This window comes from Nuphar pumila, chromosome 5, assembly GCF_984573655.1.
Source record: "Nuphar pumila chromosome 5, dmNupPumi1.hap1.1, whole genome shotgun sequence".
In the NCBI taxonomy this organism is placed as follows: domain Eukaryota; kingdom Viridiplantae; phylum Streptophyta; class Magnoliopsida; order Nymphaeales; family Nymphaeaceae; genus Nuphar; species Nuphar pumila.
In genome coordinates this window covers 57,101,609-57,122,283 of record NC_143253.1, presented here as the reverse complement: position 1 = coordinate 57,122,283, position 20,675 = coordinate 57,101,609, and the positions used below count along the sequence as shown (strand labels likewise).

Genomic DNA, 20,675 nt, shown 5'->3' with positions numbered 1-20,675 from the left:
AGTCGACCTGAACAAGTCCAAAACTTGGAATTTAGAAGAAAGGAAACACGTTAACTTGAATAGGTTCAAGATTGGGCTTAAGAACAAGGGAATAAAATGGAGAATAGATGAGATCCGATAGAGAGATACCTTAGAAAGAGACAAAGAAACTTGGCTTGAGGCTCATAAGAAGGGCACGATCTTCAATATTGGATCTTTGGCTCTGATACCATGTTAGAAATCATGGGTTCTATCATTCATTCACAAGAACAAGTAAAGAATAGAGAGAGAAAACGTGTGGCTGCAGAAAACCTCAATCAGGGTCTGCGTATATGGCTTGTCATTAAGTATTAGCTGATACAAATATTAGGGTACTAAAATACCCTTTACACAATAGACTAAATTACAATGAACCATTAATGAACATGTGACTAAATAAACTCGAGTTTGGGTCTGGATCTCGAATCCAAACCCATATGTGAATGACGACTTCTTTTCAGAGACTACCTAACTATTAATATATATATATATATATAATATTAGTTTTCTATTGTAATAGGTTTTTGCCCTTATAGGGTCATTTTAGTCATTTTACATGTATGTAATAAGTATTTCTCATTAGGGGCAGACTTGTATTTTTTCCTTTTATTTTATTTTTTGTCTTTTACATTTTGTGTAAGGGCATATTGGTCTTAGACCAATATAGTTGGGATCTCCCCAACGTCTATATTTATAGCTGTTGGGAGCATCCCAACGACTATATTGGCCCTCATGTGTTCTATAAAAAGGGGTTAAAGTCTCCTCTTGTAACTAATGCTTTTCCTAAGCATTTTGACTTAATACAAACACTATTTTTTATTCTTTTTCTGATTGCCCTTAGTGGCTATTATATGCACCTTGTGTGCTTATGTATTTGCCATTAATTGTGTTTGTATTGTCCATTTTATGGACTTGTGATTGTGTTTGTTGTTTCTTGTTATTGTAATACCTTAGAGGTTTTTTTTGTTATTCTTCCGCTCACTTGATTACACTAACTACATGGGCCCAGGTTCTGTGCCCAAACTTTATAAGACCTGCGGTCGAGCCTGACAAAAGCATGGTTGAGCTGTCTCAAGCCTTGCCTGAACCAGTGTCTAGTTCTACCATTTTTAGTTTCCTGTACATTTAATTTTGCTGCATTTGTTGGTCATAAAGCACTGGCTTACAGAATTAACTGAAGCCATGGGCTTAACTGTCGTCCTTTCTGTTCTGTATTTTCTGTTACATTTGTTCCCGTGGATTAAATATTGGCAGTTTTGCTGCTTATGTAAATTTCACAATGTTTAATATCATATGGACTATATGCACTATCCTATAGAAATTACTTTCATGTGCATCGTTTGCATTTTCAGATAACTTCTTGATATTTCTCAACATGATTAGGCATTTTACTGCCATCTATCGTATTGGATATTCTGAGTTACCTATGGAGGAAAAAAATGTCAATGATGATGCATTACACAGGAGATTTTGGTTGGCTGCTTGTGTTCATAAGTATTTTCAAAAAATATTGCTGTTTCTTTAGATTTAGGCTGATGGTCCATGGATGATTCTAGTCTTGCAAAAACTTAGAGCCTTTTTTTTCATTTTTCTTTTCAGAGTTTTCTTTTAATTTCAGTGATTGTACTCCAATTTTGCATATGCAACTGATGCTGTCATTTTTCATTTGTCTGGTAGAGTTTCTGTAACTCCACCTTTTGTATTTGATGCAGGTGTACTGCATGGTTGCACATCCTTTGCAACCACATCTTGTTGCTACTGGTACAAATATTGGTGTCATCCTCAGTGAGTTTGATGCAAGATCTCTTCCAGCTGCAGCTCCCTTACCAACACCACCAGGTGGGAGGGAACATTCTGTTGTATATGTTGTTGAAAAGGAACTTAAGTTGCTCAACTTTCAGCTAGCAAATCCATCCAATCCAACTCTAGGAAGTACTAGCTCTATTTCTGAGACCAGAAGGTCAAGGATGGATACATTGGAGCCAATTCCTGTTAAGCAAACAAAGAAGCATATCAGTACACCCGTGCCACATGATACTTATTCAGTTATTTCTACGAGCAGTTCTGGAAAGTAAGAAATATCGTAATTGGTTAAAATCATCATTTTACCTTCTATAAATATTGCAATGTCAACTGCAACTTGTTTTTCTTTTATTGTTTTGTTTTGTTTTATTTTATTTTACTTTTTTGTTGGAGAGGTCCTTACGATGTTAAGCTCTTGTAATCAAGCAAATATTCTCTTGGAAGGATTTTCTTGCATTCTTCCTTTACGATGAATATAACATACATGTGTGTGTGTGCAGACATGCATGCATTATGTGGAGATAATGTCTAGAAATTTGGTAGCTTGGCTTGTCCAACATCTGTTACTTTTCTGAATCACATGCCTAGAATTCTGCGATCATTTGTTGTGGCATACACAGTTTGTGTCTGAAGCAGTATTATCTATTACATTGATTTGGTAATCATTATCTTATTTTCACAAGTATCACAACCATCTCCATTTTCCATAGAAGGGGATTGGTGTTGCAAATTGCTGCCTTGACAGTAATATAATACAGATTAAGCATAGACGGATTTTGACAGTAATATAACACAGATAAGATATAGACAGTTATGCCTGACATGAATATTGATAGGGTAGGACTTATTACAAGGAAAGTGTTACAAATTTTTCATGTATCTGTAACTTTAATTGAGCTTGTGCAGCAAAAGTTTAATGACCAAGGCCCAATGTTGAAGTTCAGCTTTCAAAGTTTTATGTCAAAAACAGTTTCCTGGACAGGATTCTGGAATAGGCCAATCCTTGTAATGGAACGAGCTCTTATATCTGAAGAAGGTTCTCTTTCTGGCTACTCAGCTGTGTGTGCGTGTGGGGATATGCATCTTTGGTGGCATCACTTGCAGTTTTGGAAGAGCAAAAGGAAAAGTATAAATCCATGCCTACCTGAGCTAACAAAATGGTGAAATGACCAAAAAATCATGAGTGTAACCACTTGTTTAGGAAAGTGGATCCATAGTTGGATCCAAAACCCTACCCAATGATATATATATATATATATTTTATTATTTTCTTATTTACGTATTTTAATATTTAATAGGTTTATACGTATAAAAGGTATCACTTAGGTATGGGTTCTGGATCTGAAACTTGGATCTGTGCCCAAATCCGCCCATATCACGCATAAAACATTAAAATTTTAAATGAAAAATTTGTGGTTATGACATCCTTTCCCCCTAAAAAGAATTTCGTCCTCGAAATTTACCTGTAGGTGCTTACTCGAAAAGATTAGGGTACTTCTCCCACATATTAGCCTCTAGTTCCCACGTGCTTTCATCAATGCCATGGTGTTGCCATCTCACCTTGACGAGAGGAATGGTCTTTGATCTCAAGACTCGCTCGCTTCGTTCCAATATTTCCCCTGTTTTTTCTTCCATTGTTAGGTCTTCTGTTATATCTACATCCTCATACTGGATGACATGCGACGGATCTTGAAGATATTTTCTTAACATAGATACATGGAATACGTTATGGATCTGCGCATACTGGGGATGTAGGACTATACGATAGGCCGTTTCTCCAATTCGTTCCAAAATCTCAAAAGGTTCGACATATCTAGGGCTCAATTTTCCTTTCTTACCAAAACGAAACACACTTTTGGTGGATGATACTTTCACAAAGACCCGATCCCCCACATCAAAAGTGAGTTCCCTGCGCCTCTGATCTGCATAACTCTTTTGTCGACTTTAGGCTGTAAGCAGTCTATTTCTTATCATCTTGATCTGTTGGGTATAATGTTGTAACACGATTGGTGATTCTACCGACCGTTCACCAATTTCATCCCAATACACAGGTGATCTACATGGTCTTCCGTACAGAGCTTCGAAAGGAGCCATGCCGATACTCGCATGGTAACTATTATTGTAAGCATATTCGAATAAAATAACATGCTTGTCCCACTCACCTTTCCAATCCAGCATACATGCTCGCAGCATATCTTCTAGCGTCTGGATAGTCCTCTCTGATTGTCCGTCAGTCTGGGGATGAAAAGCGGTACTCAGCTTCAGTTTTGTACCCAAGGCCTGTTGCAACTGACTCCAAAACCGAGAAGTAAAACGAGGATCTCGATCTGATATAATAGAGACTGGTACTCCATGCAGTCGAACAACCTCTCTGATGTATAAGTATGCTAAGCTCTCGAGAGATTGATTTATTCGTATGGGTAGGAAGTGAGCCGATTTGGTCAGTCGATCCACTATTACCCATATAGCGTCATGTTGTTTCTGTGTTTTGGGCAAACCCACAACGAAGTCCATGGTGATTTCTTCCCATTTCCACTGTGGAATCTCCATTTGTTGTATCATTTCGCCAGGCTTCTGATGTTCCACCTTGACTTGTTGACAAGTCAAACACTTCGAGACAAAACTTGCGACCTCACGCTTCATTCCATTCCACCAATACCCTCGTTGTAAATCTTTAAACATTTTTGTGCCCCCTGGGTGTATGGTGTACTTGGACCTATGTGCTTCACCCAATAGTTCTTCTTTCAACTTGGGATCACTAGGGACCCAAAGTCGCTTTTGCATCCATATACTGCCATCTTCTTTGAGTGAGAAGTGTGAATTTTCTTGTTGGGCTAGTGACTTCAGTTTCTCATACTGGGGATCCTCTTTCTGACCTTCAATAATCTTTGTAAGGATCTCCGAATGAGCATACAATTTAGATAACTTGATACTTCCCAAGACATCTGCGAACGGTTTCCAATCAATGAATTCTTCCACCAAACTCCACCCTTTTGTCAATAGACTAGACAAACTGCAACCAACTTTGCGACTGAGAGAGTCAGCTACCACATTTGCCTTTCCTGGGTGATAGGAAATGGTAAAATCGTAACCCTTTATAAACTCCAACCATCGTCGTTGTCACAATATTCAACTCTTTCTGGGAAAACAGGTACTTGAGACTTTTGTGATCAGTAAATACCTCGAATTGTTCCCTATACAGGTAATGTCGCCATATCTTCAAAGCGAACACTACGGCTGCCAATTCGAGATCATGAGTTGGATAGTTTCGTTCATGAATCTTTAATTGGCGAGAGGCATAAGCTATCACTTTACCATTTTGCATTAAAACACACCCCAACCCAGTACCTGATGCGTCTGAGTAGACTACAAAACCGCCATGACCTGAAGGTAAAGCCAACACTGGTGCGGTGGTAAGCTTCTTCTTTAAGATTTGGAAACTCTCCTCGCATTTATCCGTCCATTCAAACTTAACTCCTTTCCTCAGAAGCTTGGACATGGGCATGACAATCCGTGAAAAATCCTGAATGAATCTTCTATAATAGCCTGCTAATCCTAGAAAACTCCTGATATCACCGATGTTCTTCGATTGACCCCAATTTAATACAATTTCAACCTTAGCCGGGTCCACGGCTACTCCGTCTCGCGATATGACATGGCCCAAGAACATGACCTTCTCGAGCCAGAATTCACACTTGGAGAATTTGGCGAACAACTGGTGTTCCTTGAGAGTCCCCAATACAATCCTCAAATGTTCTCGATGTTGCTCTATGCTTTCTGAGTATATAAGTATATCGTCAATAAAGACAATCACAAAAGTATCCAAGTACGCTCTGAATACTCGATTCATCAAATCCATGAATGCTGCGGGAGCATTTGTCAGTCCGAATGGCATAACTACGAACTCGTAGTGACCGTACCTTGTTCTGAAGGCTGTTTTGGGAATATCATCATCCTTGATCCGAAGTTGGTGATACCCAGATCTAAGATCGATTTTTGAAAACACCTTAGCCTTTTGCAATTGATCGAACAAGTCTTCAATGCGAGGTAGGGGATACTTATTTTTGACGGTCGCTTGATTCAACATCCCATAGTCTATACACAGCCTCATAGAACCATCTTTCTTCTTCACAAAAAGAACTGATGCTCCCCATGGTGACACACTAGGTCTAATGAAGCCTTGCTCCATCAACTCCTGGAGTTGTTTCTTTAGTTCCTCCAATTCCGCTGGGCCATACGATAAGGCGCTTTCGAGATCGGTGTCGTCCCAGGCACCAACTCGATATGAAAATCCACCTCACGCTGTGGAGGTAGTCCAGGCAACTCATCCGGAAACACCTCTGGGAATTCACGAACCACTTCAAGTTCTCCTAATGGTGTGACCTTCGACTCGCAGGAGAATACATTTACTAGGAATGCTCGGCACCCTTGCCTCATATACTTCTAAACCTTTAATACCGATACAATTCGGCCCTTCACCGTAGGTCTGGAGAGCCGAAACTCAACCTTTGGCAATCCTGGTCGGAACAAAACCACTTTCCCTTGGCGACAGAGAACATTGACATAATGTTCATATAACCAATCCATCCCCAATATGACATCATATTCAGTAATATCGAGCAAGATTAGGTCAGCAGGTAAGTTATGTCCTTCCAGTACAATTATGACATCAGGGATGTAGTTTACACATATCGAATTATATCCTATCAGATTGTACATATATAATTCATGTTTCAGAGATTCAGTATGTGCACCTAGTAATTTCACAAACTCTATAGATATGAACAAATGTGTAGCACCACAGTCAAATAGAACAAGTGCAGCACAGCCATTGACAAATATCGTACCTTGTACCAGATTTCCTTTCTCCAACTCCTACGCGTCCAAGCACCCTCTTATGTGCATTTTGCTGTGGTGTTTGCTGCTGCTGAGATGGTTGATGCTGCTGCCCTGCTCCGGCATTCCGTTTCTGCATATCCGCCATCTTCTTGTGGCACTGACGGACATAGTGACCCATCTTTCCACAGTAGAGACATGCACCGGTGTCTCTGGGGCAAGGTTGTCCGTAGTGGAACCGGTTGCACTTCTGGCACACCCGATTTTGTCCTTGTTGCTGCGGAGGACGATTCCCACCATTGTACCTCTGCTTCTTGTAAGGTGGTTGGTACTTCTTGCCACTGTAGTGCTGCTGCGGACCGGCTCCCCGCTTCCCCGGTGTGTCCTTTTGACTCTTTTTTGATCGCTCCCATTCTTCGTTCAGCATAGTAGCCACTTCAATGGCTTGTGCGAGGGTGGACGACAGATTAATCATCACTCGTGGTCGTAATCCGTCCTTGAGTCCGCAAACATACCTAGTTGCTCTGGCTTTATCATTCGAGAACAAATTTGGGCAATAACGCTCCAAGGTCCGAAATTTGGTAGTGTATTCTACCAAATTCATATTTCCTTGAGTAAGCTCCAAAAACTCCTAATGCTTCTGATCACGAGCGTACTGGGGGAAATATGTCTCTAAAAATGTCCGCTTGAAATCTTCCCATGGAATAGTATCCATCCCGACAAAGTGGATGGTTGGGTTGTGTCCCACCACTTTTGAGCATCTTCCGTCAAGCGATAGGTACCAAAGTCCGTTTGTTTATTCTCGGGAATAGGCAAAACCCGAAATGCTCGCTCTGTTTCTGCAATCCAGTTCTCGGCTACCTCTGGGTCAGTCTTTCCTGAAAACATTGGCGGGTTTAATTTCAGGAATTTCTCATATGTGATCGTGTTGGTATTTTGACTCCTGCCTATGGCCGCAGCTAGCTCTGTCTGGTTGCGCGTTTGTGTGTCCATTGCCTGAGCCAGATTACCGAGAGTTTCCATCACGAAACCCCTTTGCTCCTGCCATTCATTGGTTGTGCTCGAACTAGCTTGGGATCGACGATACATCTATTAATCATTTCAATACACACAGTTTTACTATCTTTGAATTGTAGTGTTTCAAAAAAAAATCATTACATGTATATATTTATACTTATATAGGAGAAACAATGTAATTATCATGACAAAAAAAAAATTATACTCACATAGCGATCTCAGGATGTGGCATGACCGTGATCTTTGATTTATTGTTCCCAGGCTCTGATACCATAGCTGTAACGCCTCGAAATTTTAACCCAGATTTTTTAAGGATTTTTTTTCTTTTTCATAGTGGAATCAACTAATAATTCCAGGGTTAAGCATTTTAGAACGATACAGGGAGATAAAAGCAAACCACACCATTTATTTTTATTTCAATAATAATAGAATCCAACATCAGAGTTTTCACATTATGAGTCTCAAAATAAAAATTCCAATATGAAAGAAAGTAGGACCGCCAGGGAACAAGTAGATCAAGTCTTGGTCAGCGCCTCATCCCGCGTCGCTCATAGAACTACTGTATGCCTGAAAATGATAAAAATTATAGGAATTAGACTACCACGTCTAAGTAGGAAAGACTGTACTCTTAATGCAGGTATGTCATGAATCTAGTATGTGATGTGGTTGTCATGTGTAAATTTTCAACCTATTAAGGATCGCACAAAGAAGACTATGTATCAGCAGTAACAGACATATATCTAAGCACATAAACAGATTATACAGCAGTTATAATTAAGCAATTATAACATTTTATGCAACGACAACAATTAAACAAGGCATTAAGCAATTAAAGCATGTTTTACAACAACAATAACAGTAATGCATAACATTCATGTAGCAGTCCCAATACGAATTTGATTATCTCACATCTACACAGTGCAGGACGTCATTTCATCACAAGCTCAGAACATGCTGGAAGAATATGAACCTGTCTCCCTAGTAACTCCACTCATTGTGATACCTAACATTTTCTAATTGATGTTTATCTTTTCTCATCCCGCGGGTACACACGGGCCAAGGCAACCATCTCAGAAGAAAACGTTCAGGGGTATATTATTCAAGGGTATTTTATTAACCAGAACATTCTAACTGAGACTGACATCCCAAGGGAGCGGCCAGTGACCGAGAGAAACTCCCAAAGGCCAAAACCAAAACATGATGCATCCTTAACTTCTGCAGAAGAACAAAGAGCTACCACCTAGGACATATTGGTAGTCTGGGTCCCCCAACTCCGAGGACTGAGGACCAACGAGTCACTTTAGGTCGAAACAGTAAACATGTCCCCAGAGTTTTGTACCACCTACCCTCTCCAAGGTAAGCCCGAAACTGAGTGGGTTAATCTTTTCATTTAATTTATTTCCCGAAGTACATGGCATTTCCCCAACTTCCTTCTACTACCACAGCAATAGAATTCCCAACCTTAGTCAATTTACCAAGGGTATAGAACAGTCTCAATCCTTTGTCATATTGATTGCATAACCCACCCAAAGTGCTCCGGTGCCTTTAACCCAGTCAAGCAACAATATTATATTCTCATTTTCATGTGGATTCACATCATAACTTCGATGGCCTATGCAAGACCCTCAATACACTGGCTGGACATTCATATGTCCACAACAAACCGACCCATAGATTCGGTTGTCGAATCATTATTATTATTATTGATTTATTCTTTAATAGTAAATTGCCGCCACACCTTCATGTATAAAAAGGGTGGCATGTATTTAAAAGCTCTGCCAACAAGCAAAGACACTGTTGGTGTCTTGAGATTTGGTAACACTACTATATACATTTCTTCTCATTTGAACATTCCACAAGATATGCAGCTTGTTTGGCATTTGATACTTTCAGCAATTATGTAGGGTCTGACAATAGTACCTCAAAAAAATATACAGTTTCACATGCATAGGAACATTGGAGAATAAGCCTCTAAATGGCCATTCGAACCTTCTAGATGATGTACACATAATGAACATTGGGACATTTTAAGGAATATGAAATTGAACATCATAAATTATGCAGCCACTAAATATCAATTTATCCTACAAGTTACTATGCAGTGAACACCAAATTTGCATGCAGCTTAATATGCAACTACTCCTCAATTTAAATTTACCAGTTACTATGCAACTTAATATGCAACTAAACATCAATTTAAATTTACAAGTTACTATGCAGTTTAATATGCAACTAAACATCAATTTAAATTACTAGTTACTATGCAACTTAATATGTAACTAAATATCAATGTAAATTTACAAGTTACTACGCAGTTTAATATGCAACTAAACATCAATTTAAATTTACAAGTTACTATGCTGTTTAATATGCAACTAAACATCAATTTAAATTACTAGTTACTATGCAGCTTAATATGCAACTAAACATCAATTTAAATTACTAGTTACTATGCATCTTAATATGTAACTAAACATCAATTTACATTTACAAGTTACTATGCAGTTTAATATGTGACTAAACATCAATTTAAATTACTATGCATACGTTTGCTGATATACTCATTTCCTAGCTTGATTGTGCAAGTCTATGAATCTGTGCATAACTATTCAGTCTAGAGATCTCATTAAAAGTATGAATCTTAAGTAGGTTACAGTGAAACCTCATTTCAACAACCCGACCTAAAGAAACATTCTAGCTATGTGTTTCCCTGTACAACTGGGCAGAATATAGCCATTGCGTAAATGGAAGAAAATTATAATTTCATGAAAGTAGCCAAACAAAATTTCAGTTTTTGCATTAACACACCATAATATAATCAATATGTTACTTGTCGACCATAAGGTGCTACTACAGTCAAGAAAGTAAATAAAATTACACTAATTCAAACAAAACTCGTTGTTCCTACCGGCAAATCAACATCCAACATGAATTTCGTTTTTATGATTAGCGATAAGATGGCTGTTGGAGATATTAAGACCCAAAATTTCAGATTTTTATAATTGTTATAAATATAGCGGATTACCCTTAATTTTATTTTATTTATTTTTTTAAATAAAAAATCGGCACATGAAAAAAGGATGGAAACAAAATCTAATGACCAACATGAAAAGAAACGAACTCCACGATTATAAGTTTATATACATCCAGAAATCAGACTTTCTTTAACATAAGATTGAGCTAGAAAACTCAAAAATCCGAGTTTATTCCATGCTAAGATTGAAAAACCACCAAATCTGAAATGATTGCACGCAGTCATCGGAAACCCCCCAAATGAAAACCCCAATTTATGCGATAACAAGGTTTCTTTCTTGACCGACCCACATACCCGGATGCACTCAACACCGAACAATAAAAGTACTGAACTCCCACCATTTTCCGGCGAAGGTGTTGCGACAGCCACGAGAGGAGGTCGGTCGGCTTCTCCCGGCAAGGTTTCGAGCTGCAGGCCGGAGATCGGAGGGCGATTCGAAGGTTAGGGAGGTAGAGGAGTGAGAGAGTGAGTGGGATAGCAAGAGAGGGAGAAAGAGGGGTTCGGGGGTCCCCTTTTGTAGGAGGGTGGCCACCCGAAAAGGAAGGAAACCCTACCTTACCGGCGGCTGCGGTGTGCTCCCCCACCTCCCCACCTCTTGACGTGTTAGGGTTCCACTGAACCCTAACACTCGATATATCGGGGGAGGGGTTTTTCCCCTTTCTCATGCTTATCGGGCAACCCATATCTGGTTGCCCCCCCCCCCCCCCCCCCCCCCCCTTTGTAAATCCCTCCCTTTATTAAAGTTTTATACGGTGTGGGCCGGGTCTGGGTCCGAACCGCGACCCGCACTCGGGATCCAACAACGTGTTGGATCCGGGTCTTGTTTAGGAAAGTGGATCCATAGTTGGATCCAAAACCCTACCCAATGATATATATATATATTTATTATTTTCTTATTTACGTATTTTAATATTTAATAGGTTTATACGTATAAAAGGTATCACTTAGGTATGGGTTCTGGATCCGAAACTTGGATCCGTGCCCAAATCCGCTCATATCATGCATAAGACATTAAAATTTTAAATGGAAAAATTGTGGTTATTATAGTGTTAGGGGTATGCCAACCCGCCAACCCAGGTGACCCGTTTAATAAACGGGTTAGGCGGGTGGGTCAACCCGTTTACCCGAACCCGTCAACCCACAACCCGTTTATATATACGTTGCAAGGAAGATAACCCAGATGCGGTTTCCGAAAAGAATGTTTTTGCTTCTAAAGGTGCAGCAAAGCAACTCACCATCTGGTCTTGTCTATTTAATGGATAAGTTCTTGGCTCTCAACTTTTAATGACATAATAACTTATGATATTTTGTGCATTGAATGGGTTTTCACATTTTCTTTTTTTTTCTCTGCATTAAGGGTACTTATGTAATTTAGTCAGTCTTGAAGGTTCGGACTTCTGAGTTTGGCGCCTAGGATCAACATCTTTTGACTGAAAGAACGTTTGACAGGGGATGGATGATGAATAGTTTGGGATTTAAATTTTGTTGGTGACAGTAATACCATTGTTTGATGCAAGGAAGACATAGGCTTTATAGATTGGAAAGTTAGAGGCAAAAGACTGAAGCACGAGGTTTTTATTGTCATTGAGGTTGGGTGCAATGCCATCATTGCCTGAATCTCTGATTCTTTCTTGTCCTTCAGTCTCTGGCAGAAATAATAAACTCAGGCGGCTCTGATCATTTATGGTGACCATCTCTTGCATCATCAACCTATCTTGGTCACTATTTATTTTATTTTTTTATCTGAATGTTATGGAAAAGTGCAACTGGTGTGTTGTGCGATCGTAGAATGCCATTGCGGTTGAAGGGAAGTTTTATAGGACGACAATTAAGCCCGCTTTACTATATGGTACGGAATGTTGGGCTGCCAAGAGACATCATATTTAAAAAATGAGTGTAGCTGAGATGCGTATGCTTAGATGGATGTGTGGAAATACAATAAAAGATAAGATTCAAAACGAGGAGATACGTAAGAAGGTAGGCATTGCATCCATTGAAAATAAGATGAGAGAGAATCGTTTACGGTGGTTTGGACATATTCGGCGAAGGCCTAATGATGCTCCAGTTAGAAGGATGGAGAAATGGGAAAATATATTAGTTAAAAGAGGTCGGGGTAGGCCTAAGAAGACTTGGATGAAGATGATAGGAAAGGATATGAATGCTTTGAACCTCACCGAGGACATGACATTGGATAGAAATGATTGGAGGAGAAGGATTCATGTGGAAGACCCAGAATGATTTTTTTTTTTGGTTCATATCGCCGACCCCAATTGTTTTGGGATGAAGGCGTAGTTGTTGTTGTATCTGAATGCTACTAACTTTTGCAGTGACGGAAAGAACGTACAATGTTTCATCATTACCAAAGCATTTTAACAGACACCATTTCTTGAAAGAAGATAGAACAGAATACATATGGAGGTGTAATCGGGTCGTGTCGACCTGACTCGTTTATTAAACGGGTTAATTGTGTCGTGTCGTGTTACCCGTTTAATAAATGGGTCGTGTTCGTGTTTGCCACATCCGACCCGTTTAATAAACGGGTCGTGTTCGTGTTGAGGTATGCTAACCCGCCAACCTGCCAACCTGCCAACCCGACCCGATTGCCACCCCTAGTCCTACTGGTCAAACCTGTAACCTGCAAGTATAACTCATTAAGCTTAGTTGAATATGAGAGAAGTTGAGCATAGCGTTAAAATCTTGAGTTTTTCTTTTTTTCGGAGGACAAAAATAACTTATGTTATGGATTTAGGTATTCAAGTTGATTGTTTTACACTGTATTATAAGTCTGTGTGTAATCATGTTTTGTCTTCCACTATCCATCAGATTATTTTGACTTTTATTTTTTAAATGTATCCATTATCCAAGATTTTCTATTGCCAGATAAAATGGTTCATATCCTCATTTTCTTTTATTTGCTTGCAGGTATGTCTCGATTGTGTGGCCTGATGTTCCATATTTTTCTGTGTACAAGGTCAGTGATTGGTCTATTGTTCACTCTGGCACGGGAAGGCTTTTTGCCTGGGATACATGCCGTGATAGATATGCTTTGCTGGAGTCCACAATAGTTCCTAGAATTCCACTTGTTCCTAAAGCAGGTTCATCTAGAAAAGCAAAAGAAGCTGCTGCAGTTGCAGCTCAAGCTGCTGCTGCTGCTGCCAGTGCAGCTTCAGCTGCCACTGTTCAAGTACGTATCTTGCTGGATGATGGTACTTCAAATGTCCTAACGAGATCCATAGATGGGCGCAGTGAACCGGTATGAGTGATTTTTTAAAGTCTTATGCCTCATTTGTTTTTCCTTTCCTTTTCTTCCTCTTCTATCTATTTTAAGTTGAATATGCTTATCCTTTATATTTTTCAATGCTGCTTTCAGTTCCTAATATTACCCATATTTGAATCAAGTGTCTGAATGTATTCTTGTTACTGAGCTTATGTTGCAATATCATCCTCTTCTACTATTTTGCTTATTCTGGACAAGAAGTGTTGAGGAGGAAGAAGAAGAAGAATAAAAGATGCAAATTGCCTTATGGAGGCTCTGTATTTACAGGGATTGGCAAAAGATAAATATATAAAAGTAATTTTAGTATTTTGCAATTGATTAGTATTTTTTTGGAGGGATGCAGTTATGTTATCCCAACCTTCCCGTTTCTATGTTGGTACCAAATGTGTTGTGGAAGTGAACTGAAAAAACATGGCAGTCTTACCATATGCACTTTGTTCAGCAGAAGGGAAGCACAATAGGGCTTCCTTTTTTAATTTTTTATTTCCATGGATAGCATTTGGTGCCTGTGCACTTGTAGCAATGAACTAAGAAGAAGATGCTGGTCCTGCTCTCAGAGAACTTATTTAAAAAGAAATTAGTTTTATTCTAGTTCTCTCTTCTATCTAAAAGCTAAGACTGGTTGGGCATTGATATTGATACCATGCATCATGTTTGTACTGCAAGCCCAAAGAAAAAAAGGGACCATAAGGTCGTCTTATTGTTTGGCAGCAAGAATTGGAGAATCCCTATGTATGAATGGTCAATCAATAATAAATTCATTGAAGTCAATATTAAAAATTGTGAAACCACCATTACAATGCATTCCTGCTGCTGGCAAGGTCAAACTCTGATGTATGTCACACAGTTACTCCATTTTGACTCCTATTCAGTATCACCTTACATACTAGTTATGACATAGACTATGATTGGCTGATGCAATCTCAGCTGCCTATAAAATTTCTGTCCTTGCCTGATAACCGTAGTTGGCATGATTATGACATCCAACAGTGATGTTATGACATAACAATTAATCTGGTCATTGTGCTTCAAAGTTCATCGGTAACGACCCCAACTCATCTTCGTTGAAAAGTAATTTCTTTTTTAAACAATTGTGGAAATCATATCCAAAGATCTGGGGCCTTACCGACATAACACAATGCAAACGAGAGTTGCCGGAAACGCCTAGGTAACTGGGGAAGCCCGCTTCCCCGAAGCACATTTCGGAAGCGCGCTTCCCTTTTATGGGAAGCGGGTTTCCCTCCCCCTCGCTTCCTCTATTTTTTATTTTTTTTCATTTTTTTTTCTTTTTTCGCTTCCCCCTCGCTTCCTAGGTCGCTTTTGGTTTGCTTCCTAGGTCATTCCGAGACGCTTCCTGATTCACTCCTAAGTCGTCCCACGCTTCCCGCTTCCTAAAATTTTGAAAGTGCCTCGCTTCTCGCTTCCACTTCCCGTATCGCTTTCCGCTCCCGCTTTCTCGATTGACAACCATGATGCAAACCATAAGGAATCTTACACTAACCATCAACCAAGCTAAAATAACTTTATTTGTTAATAATTCAAGTTTAAGAACATAATAAAATAAATATCAATAAAAAAAAATAGTCACATTGTCCCAAACAAGATGTCAGAAAGTAGTCACGCAGGTCTCGTAGGCTCCCTGTGGCAGTCAGTCTCATCATTGGGCTTCAGCGGTTATGAAAAGCATAAAGTGCACATGGTCAGAATAAAAGATCCTACTTACGAATTTCTCTAACAATTCAAATAGGCAAAAAAAGCATAAATCAAATTCATGTAACATTTTTAGGGTATTATAACTACTACAATTACATAATTCATTTACTATTCATGCATTTAAAATCACATATCATACATTAACAATAAATAACATAGAATAAAACAAGTAACATTTGCATGAATTAATGCAAAATAGTAAATATGCATGAAATCAATGCACATGCATAACTAACTTATTAAGTTATTATCAGAGTTTTCTTTTGTATGCATGTCCCTATTAAATGCACACAATTTTAGTTTCACTTTTCATTAAAAGCCGCAAATACTAAAAAATGCGCACAACAATTCCCGAAGTTAAAGATAGGTGTATTGAAATGGTGGTCTTCTACGAACACACTTGAATCCACCAAAAGAGTGTCTATAAAGACATTTCAAGCAAACCCATAAAAGGGTATAAAAGGAAGAACACAATAATGAAATAATAAATCTTTATTAATAATAAAATGCTTAAGAAGCATTGAGTACTTTTGTTGAAGGGGATCACCCCTATTTATAAAGAATGGAAGAGAAGAGGGAGACATAGAGTCGTTGGACCCTAGTCCAACAGAGTCCAACGGCTCTAATTATAGGCATTGGAGTAGTGTCCAACAACTATAACTAGGTCAAGTTCCAACTAGGAACTTGACTAGTTTATTAATCTAGTTTAAAATGAACTAGATACGAAAAAAAAGAAATAAAGAAAAAGAAAACAATAAAAGAAAATATTATATATAATAATAATATATTATATTATTATTATATATATGTTACATACATGTTATATTTTAACACTCTCCCTCAAACTTACGATACAATGAGCAAAAGTTTGTCTAAGAGGAAGTAAAATTTGGAGTGCCGAGAGGCTTGGTGAAGAAGTTTACTAATTGATATTCTAATGTAACATAGGGCATATCAATGGTTCCATGTAAATATTCCTCTCTGGCATAGTAACAGTCCATCTCAATATGTTTGGTGCGCTTATGAAATGTCCGGTTGCTTGCAATGTAGATCGCACTCTTGTTGTCACAACACATACGTGAAGCTTGCGTTGCTTCAACTCCCATGTCGGCAAGCAGACGTCTGAGCCAAACTACTTTCATGGTCGTGGTTGTCATGGTTTAGTATTCAACTTTTGTGGATGAGAGAAAGACCTTCTGCTGCTTTTTGTATCTCTACAAGATTAACGATTTACCTAGAATAACACAAAAACCAGTTGTTAAGTGTCTATTATTGGGATCACCTCCCCAATCAGCATTAGTATATGCGATTAGATCTAGTGAGGAGGTAGAAGACAAAAAAAGTCCTCGTGAAAGAGATGACTTAATATATCTAATAATACGCAGAATGGCTCCCATGTGGACAATAGTGGGAGCATGTTGGAACTGGTTGGTTGTGTGTACAGTGTGTGCTATGTTTGGTCTGGTAATGGAAAGATAGAAAAGTGCTCCCATTAGCTGTCTTTAAGGAGTAAGAGCTTCAAGAGGTTCTTCATCATCAATTCTGATCTTAACGTTGACAACTTCTGAAGTATCTACTTTCTTACCATCTGTAATTTCAGACCTGTAAACAATATCAAAAGCAAATTTAGATTAAGACATTAAATACCCACGAGGAGAATAAGCAACTTCAATTCCTAAAAAATATCTTAATAAACCTAAATCAATCATTTCAAAATGAGATTTAAGAAGTTTTTTGATGTTTTCAACTTTCTGTTTATCGCCTTCAGTGATGATTATATCATCCACATAGAAAAGAAGCACTATAACCCCTGCATCAGAACTCTTAATAAACAAAGCAATGTCAGTTAAACAGGATTGAAAACCAATATTCAGTATAACCTGACTAAACCTATCACACCAAGCTTTTTGTGTTTGTTTAAGACAATAAAGAGCTTTTTTTAAACGAAGAGGTTTAACCTTGAGAATACTAATATCAGGTGGAGCTTCCATGTACACTTCTTTTACTAGGTTTCTATTTAGAAATGCATCTTTGACACCATTTGAAATATGAGTCATTTTCTAATGGAAGCAAAGGCAATTAAGGTTCTGACAGTGGTCATACGAGCAACTGGGGCAAAAGTTTTTTCATAATCGATATCATATTCTTGGGCATAGCCTTTGGCCACTAGTCGGGCTTTATATCTTTCAAGAGTTCCATTACTCTTGGTTTTAACTTTGTAAACCCTTCGACAGCCTCTAGGTTTCTTACCTAGAGGAAGATCTTGAATAGTCCAAGTAGAAGCCTTTTCAAGTGCATCCAACTCAATTTTCATGGCTTCTACCAATTCTACATAATTTTTGGCTTGAGAGTATGATGATGGTTCCTCATATGAGTGTATTAATGCAATAGCTGCCCTATATGTGGGTGAAAAGGATTCGTATGACACAAATTTTTGAGGAGGCTTCGAAACTCGATATGACCATCGGGTGGATACTTCAAAATATTTTTCTAGTGCATATGGAATATTTGACTCTCTTCGTCTAGAATATTGTAAACTAACATCCCTATAGATTTGCTCTTCATTGCCATCATTGTGTTCGAGATCAATAGTACTTTGATCATTGCCAAAGTCACATTCAATATCACATTCAATAGGTTTTGAGGTCAAATCTATTATGCAAGAATATTCAGTGACTTCCTTAGGTTTTTCAAAATCAAAGGAGCATTCTTTTTCAAGGAAAGATACATTTCTTGATACATATAGTTCATTTTGAAAATCAAAATACCTATAGCCTTTTTTATTATTGGTATATCCTAAAAAAGCATAGGGAATCACATGGGAAGAGAGTTTGTCATTTTTGTTAGTGAAAACAAAGCACTTGCATTCAAACACTTTCAATCTAAAGTAATCCGGAGAAAGATTCACAAGGTTTTCAATTGGAGTTATATTTTTCAAAGAGGAAGATGACATTCGATTAATAAAATAAGTAGCAGTTAGGACAACTTCTGCCCAAAATTCTTTTGGAACATGATTTACTATTAATAAAGTCTTAGTTGTTTCCATGATGTGTCGATGTTTACGTTCGGCCAGTCCATTTTGTTGTGGTGTGTATGGAGAAGACCTTTGATGTGTAATGCCATGTAAACTAAGATAGTTTTTTAATTCATTGGACATAAATTCTCCCCGTAAATCTGTGCGAAAAATGGATATATCACTTTGAAATTTGTTTTTAACCATGTTATGAAATGTTTAAAAGTATGAAAAGACTTTCGATTTATGTTTAAGAAAGTAAATCCAAGTATGCCTAGAAAAATCATCAACAAAAATGACATAATATGCAAATCCACCTTTTGAAACAGTTCGTGCAGGACCCCAAACATCCGAATGTACTAATTCAAGTGGTCTAGAAGAAACAAAGGTTTTATCATGAAATGATAATCTTTTCATTTTGCCAAGAATACAATCTTTACAAGTAAAATTTTCAGAATTACAAAATTTTTCAAGACTAGTAAAATGTTGGATTTTGGCCATATGAGGATGATCATGTCTTTTGTGCCACAAATCCAAATCTATTTTCTAAATATTATAACAGAAAGCATTCTTAGACAATTCTAAAGAATCCATGTAACAAAGTCCTCCTTCTCTATGGCTTCCCCAATCAGCTTTCTTGACTGACGATCATGTACCCAACGACCATGAGAATAAAATGAGACATTACATCCATAATCAGTTATTTGAGAATCAGATAAAAGATTTAAATTTAGTTTAGGAATATATCTAACTTTTAGAATATTTTTTTTTTAGTTTTATGGATCTTTTCAAAATTTCCTATTCTTTCTACTTCAAAAGAGGTTCCATCAACTAAAAAAACTTTTGACACACTTGACTTATTTTTAAAACATTTGGATAAACTATTATCATTTGGGGTTATATAAAAAGAAGCACCAGAGTCAAGAACCAAAGAAAAGTTACCTATATCGGAAAAGGATGAAACAACTACTCCAGTTGAGGTTTTAGATAAGAAGGAAGCTCTTTTGATAAGGGGTTGAAGAATTTTCATTAATTGAGCCATAGAAACCAGTGCATCTTGATCTTTGGGTTCCGATCCAACAGTCGCGACTCTCTTTTCTCTTAGCTCTTTAAGTTTAGGACACTGAGGCCTATAGGCCCTGATTTATGACAATGGTGACAAATAACTTTTCTCTTGTCATAGTCACTATTTTGTCTATTGAAATGAGGTGGCCTATAAGAGCGTACATGATTACCCGACCTAGACACAACTAGAACGGAATCATCTTCTGGTTTTGGAGTATTATTTTTAATTATGTTTTCCTCCATAGTTAGTTCCTTTATAGTATCAATGATAGAGGAAACTTTTCCTCAATGAAGAAAAGCCGATTTAGTCGACTTAAATTTCGGTCTTAAACCATTTATAAATTGATAAAAATGCTCCATATCAAGTTTTTTACGAAGCTCAATGTGTAACGACCCCAACTCATACCCTTTGAAAATGCAACTTTTTTTTAAATAGTGCAGAAAACTTCTCAGACACCCGGGGTCCTCACAGTTCCAATTCCAACTAGATAGCCAAACACCACAAATGAACTTACAATCATCATTCATAAGAACCTAAACAACCTCTTTATTTATAAATCAAGAATCAATTTCAGAGATAGTGTTCTACTTAACAGAGCGTAACGTAACAACTGACTGAAACAAGAAACTGAAAAGAACAGTAGAACTAAAAGAAAAAAAAGAGTCACTCTGTTCATTACTGAAGCTGTCAAGAATCAAGTGTGACTCTCATGCCCTCCCAGTAGCTGCCAACTTCACTGATCATCTGACCCTGTGAAAAACCAATAAAGTAGGGTGTCAGAACCGAAATCCTGAGCACAACTACTTCTAGTGAAACATGTGAGAAAAAGAATATAGATAAGTTTTCATGCAATAATCTGAGGGAAATGCAACCTGACATTATATAACATTTAAGAAGT

At 37.9% G+C, this 20,675-nt stretch overlaps 1 protein-coding gene across 1 annotated transcript in view; it reads left to right on the top strand.

The window, feature by feature from the left end:
- LOC149837653 (uncharacterized) overlaps positions 1 to 20,675 on the top strand; it is a 119,234-nt gene that overhangs the window by 31,009 nt on the left and 67,550 nt on the right. Inside the window, exons 11-12 of the mRNA XM_090006174.1 lie at positions 1,731 to 2,089; positions 13,631 to 13,961. Of these exons, the coding sequence (XP_089862300.1) occupies positions 1,731 to 2,089; positions 13,631 to 13,961 (690 nt within the window). The remainder of the gene's footprint in view (positions 1 to 1,730; positions 2,090 to 13,630; positions 13,962 to 20,675) is intronic.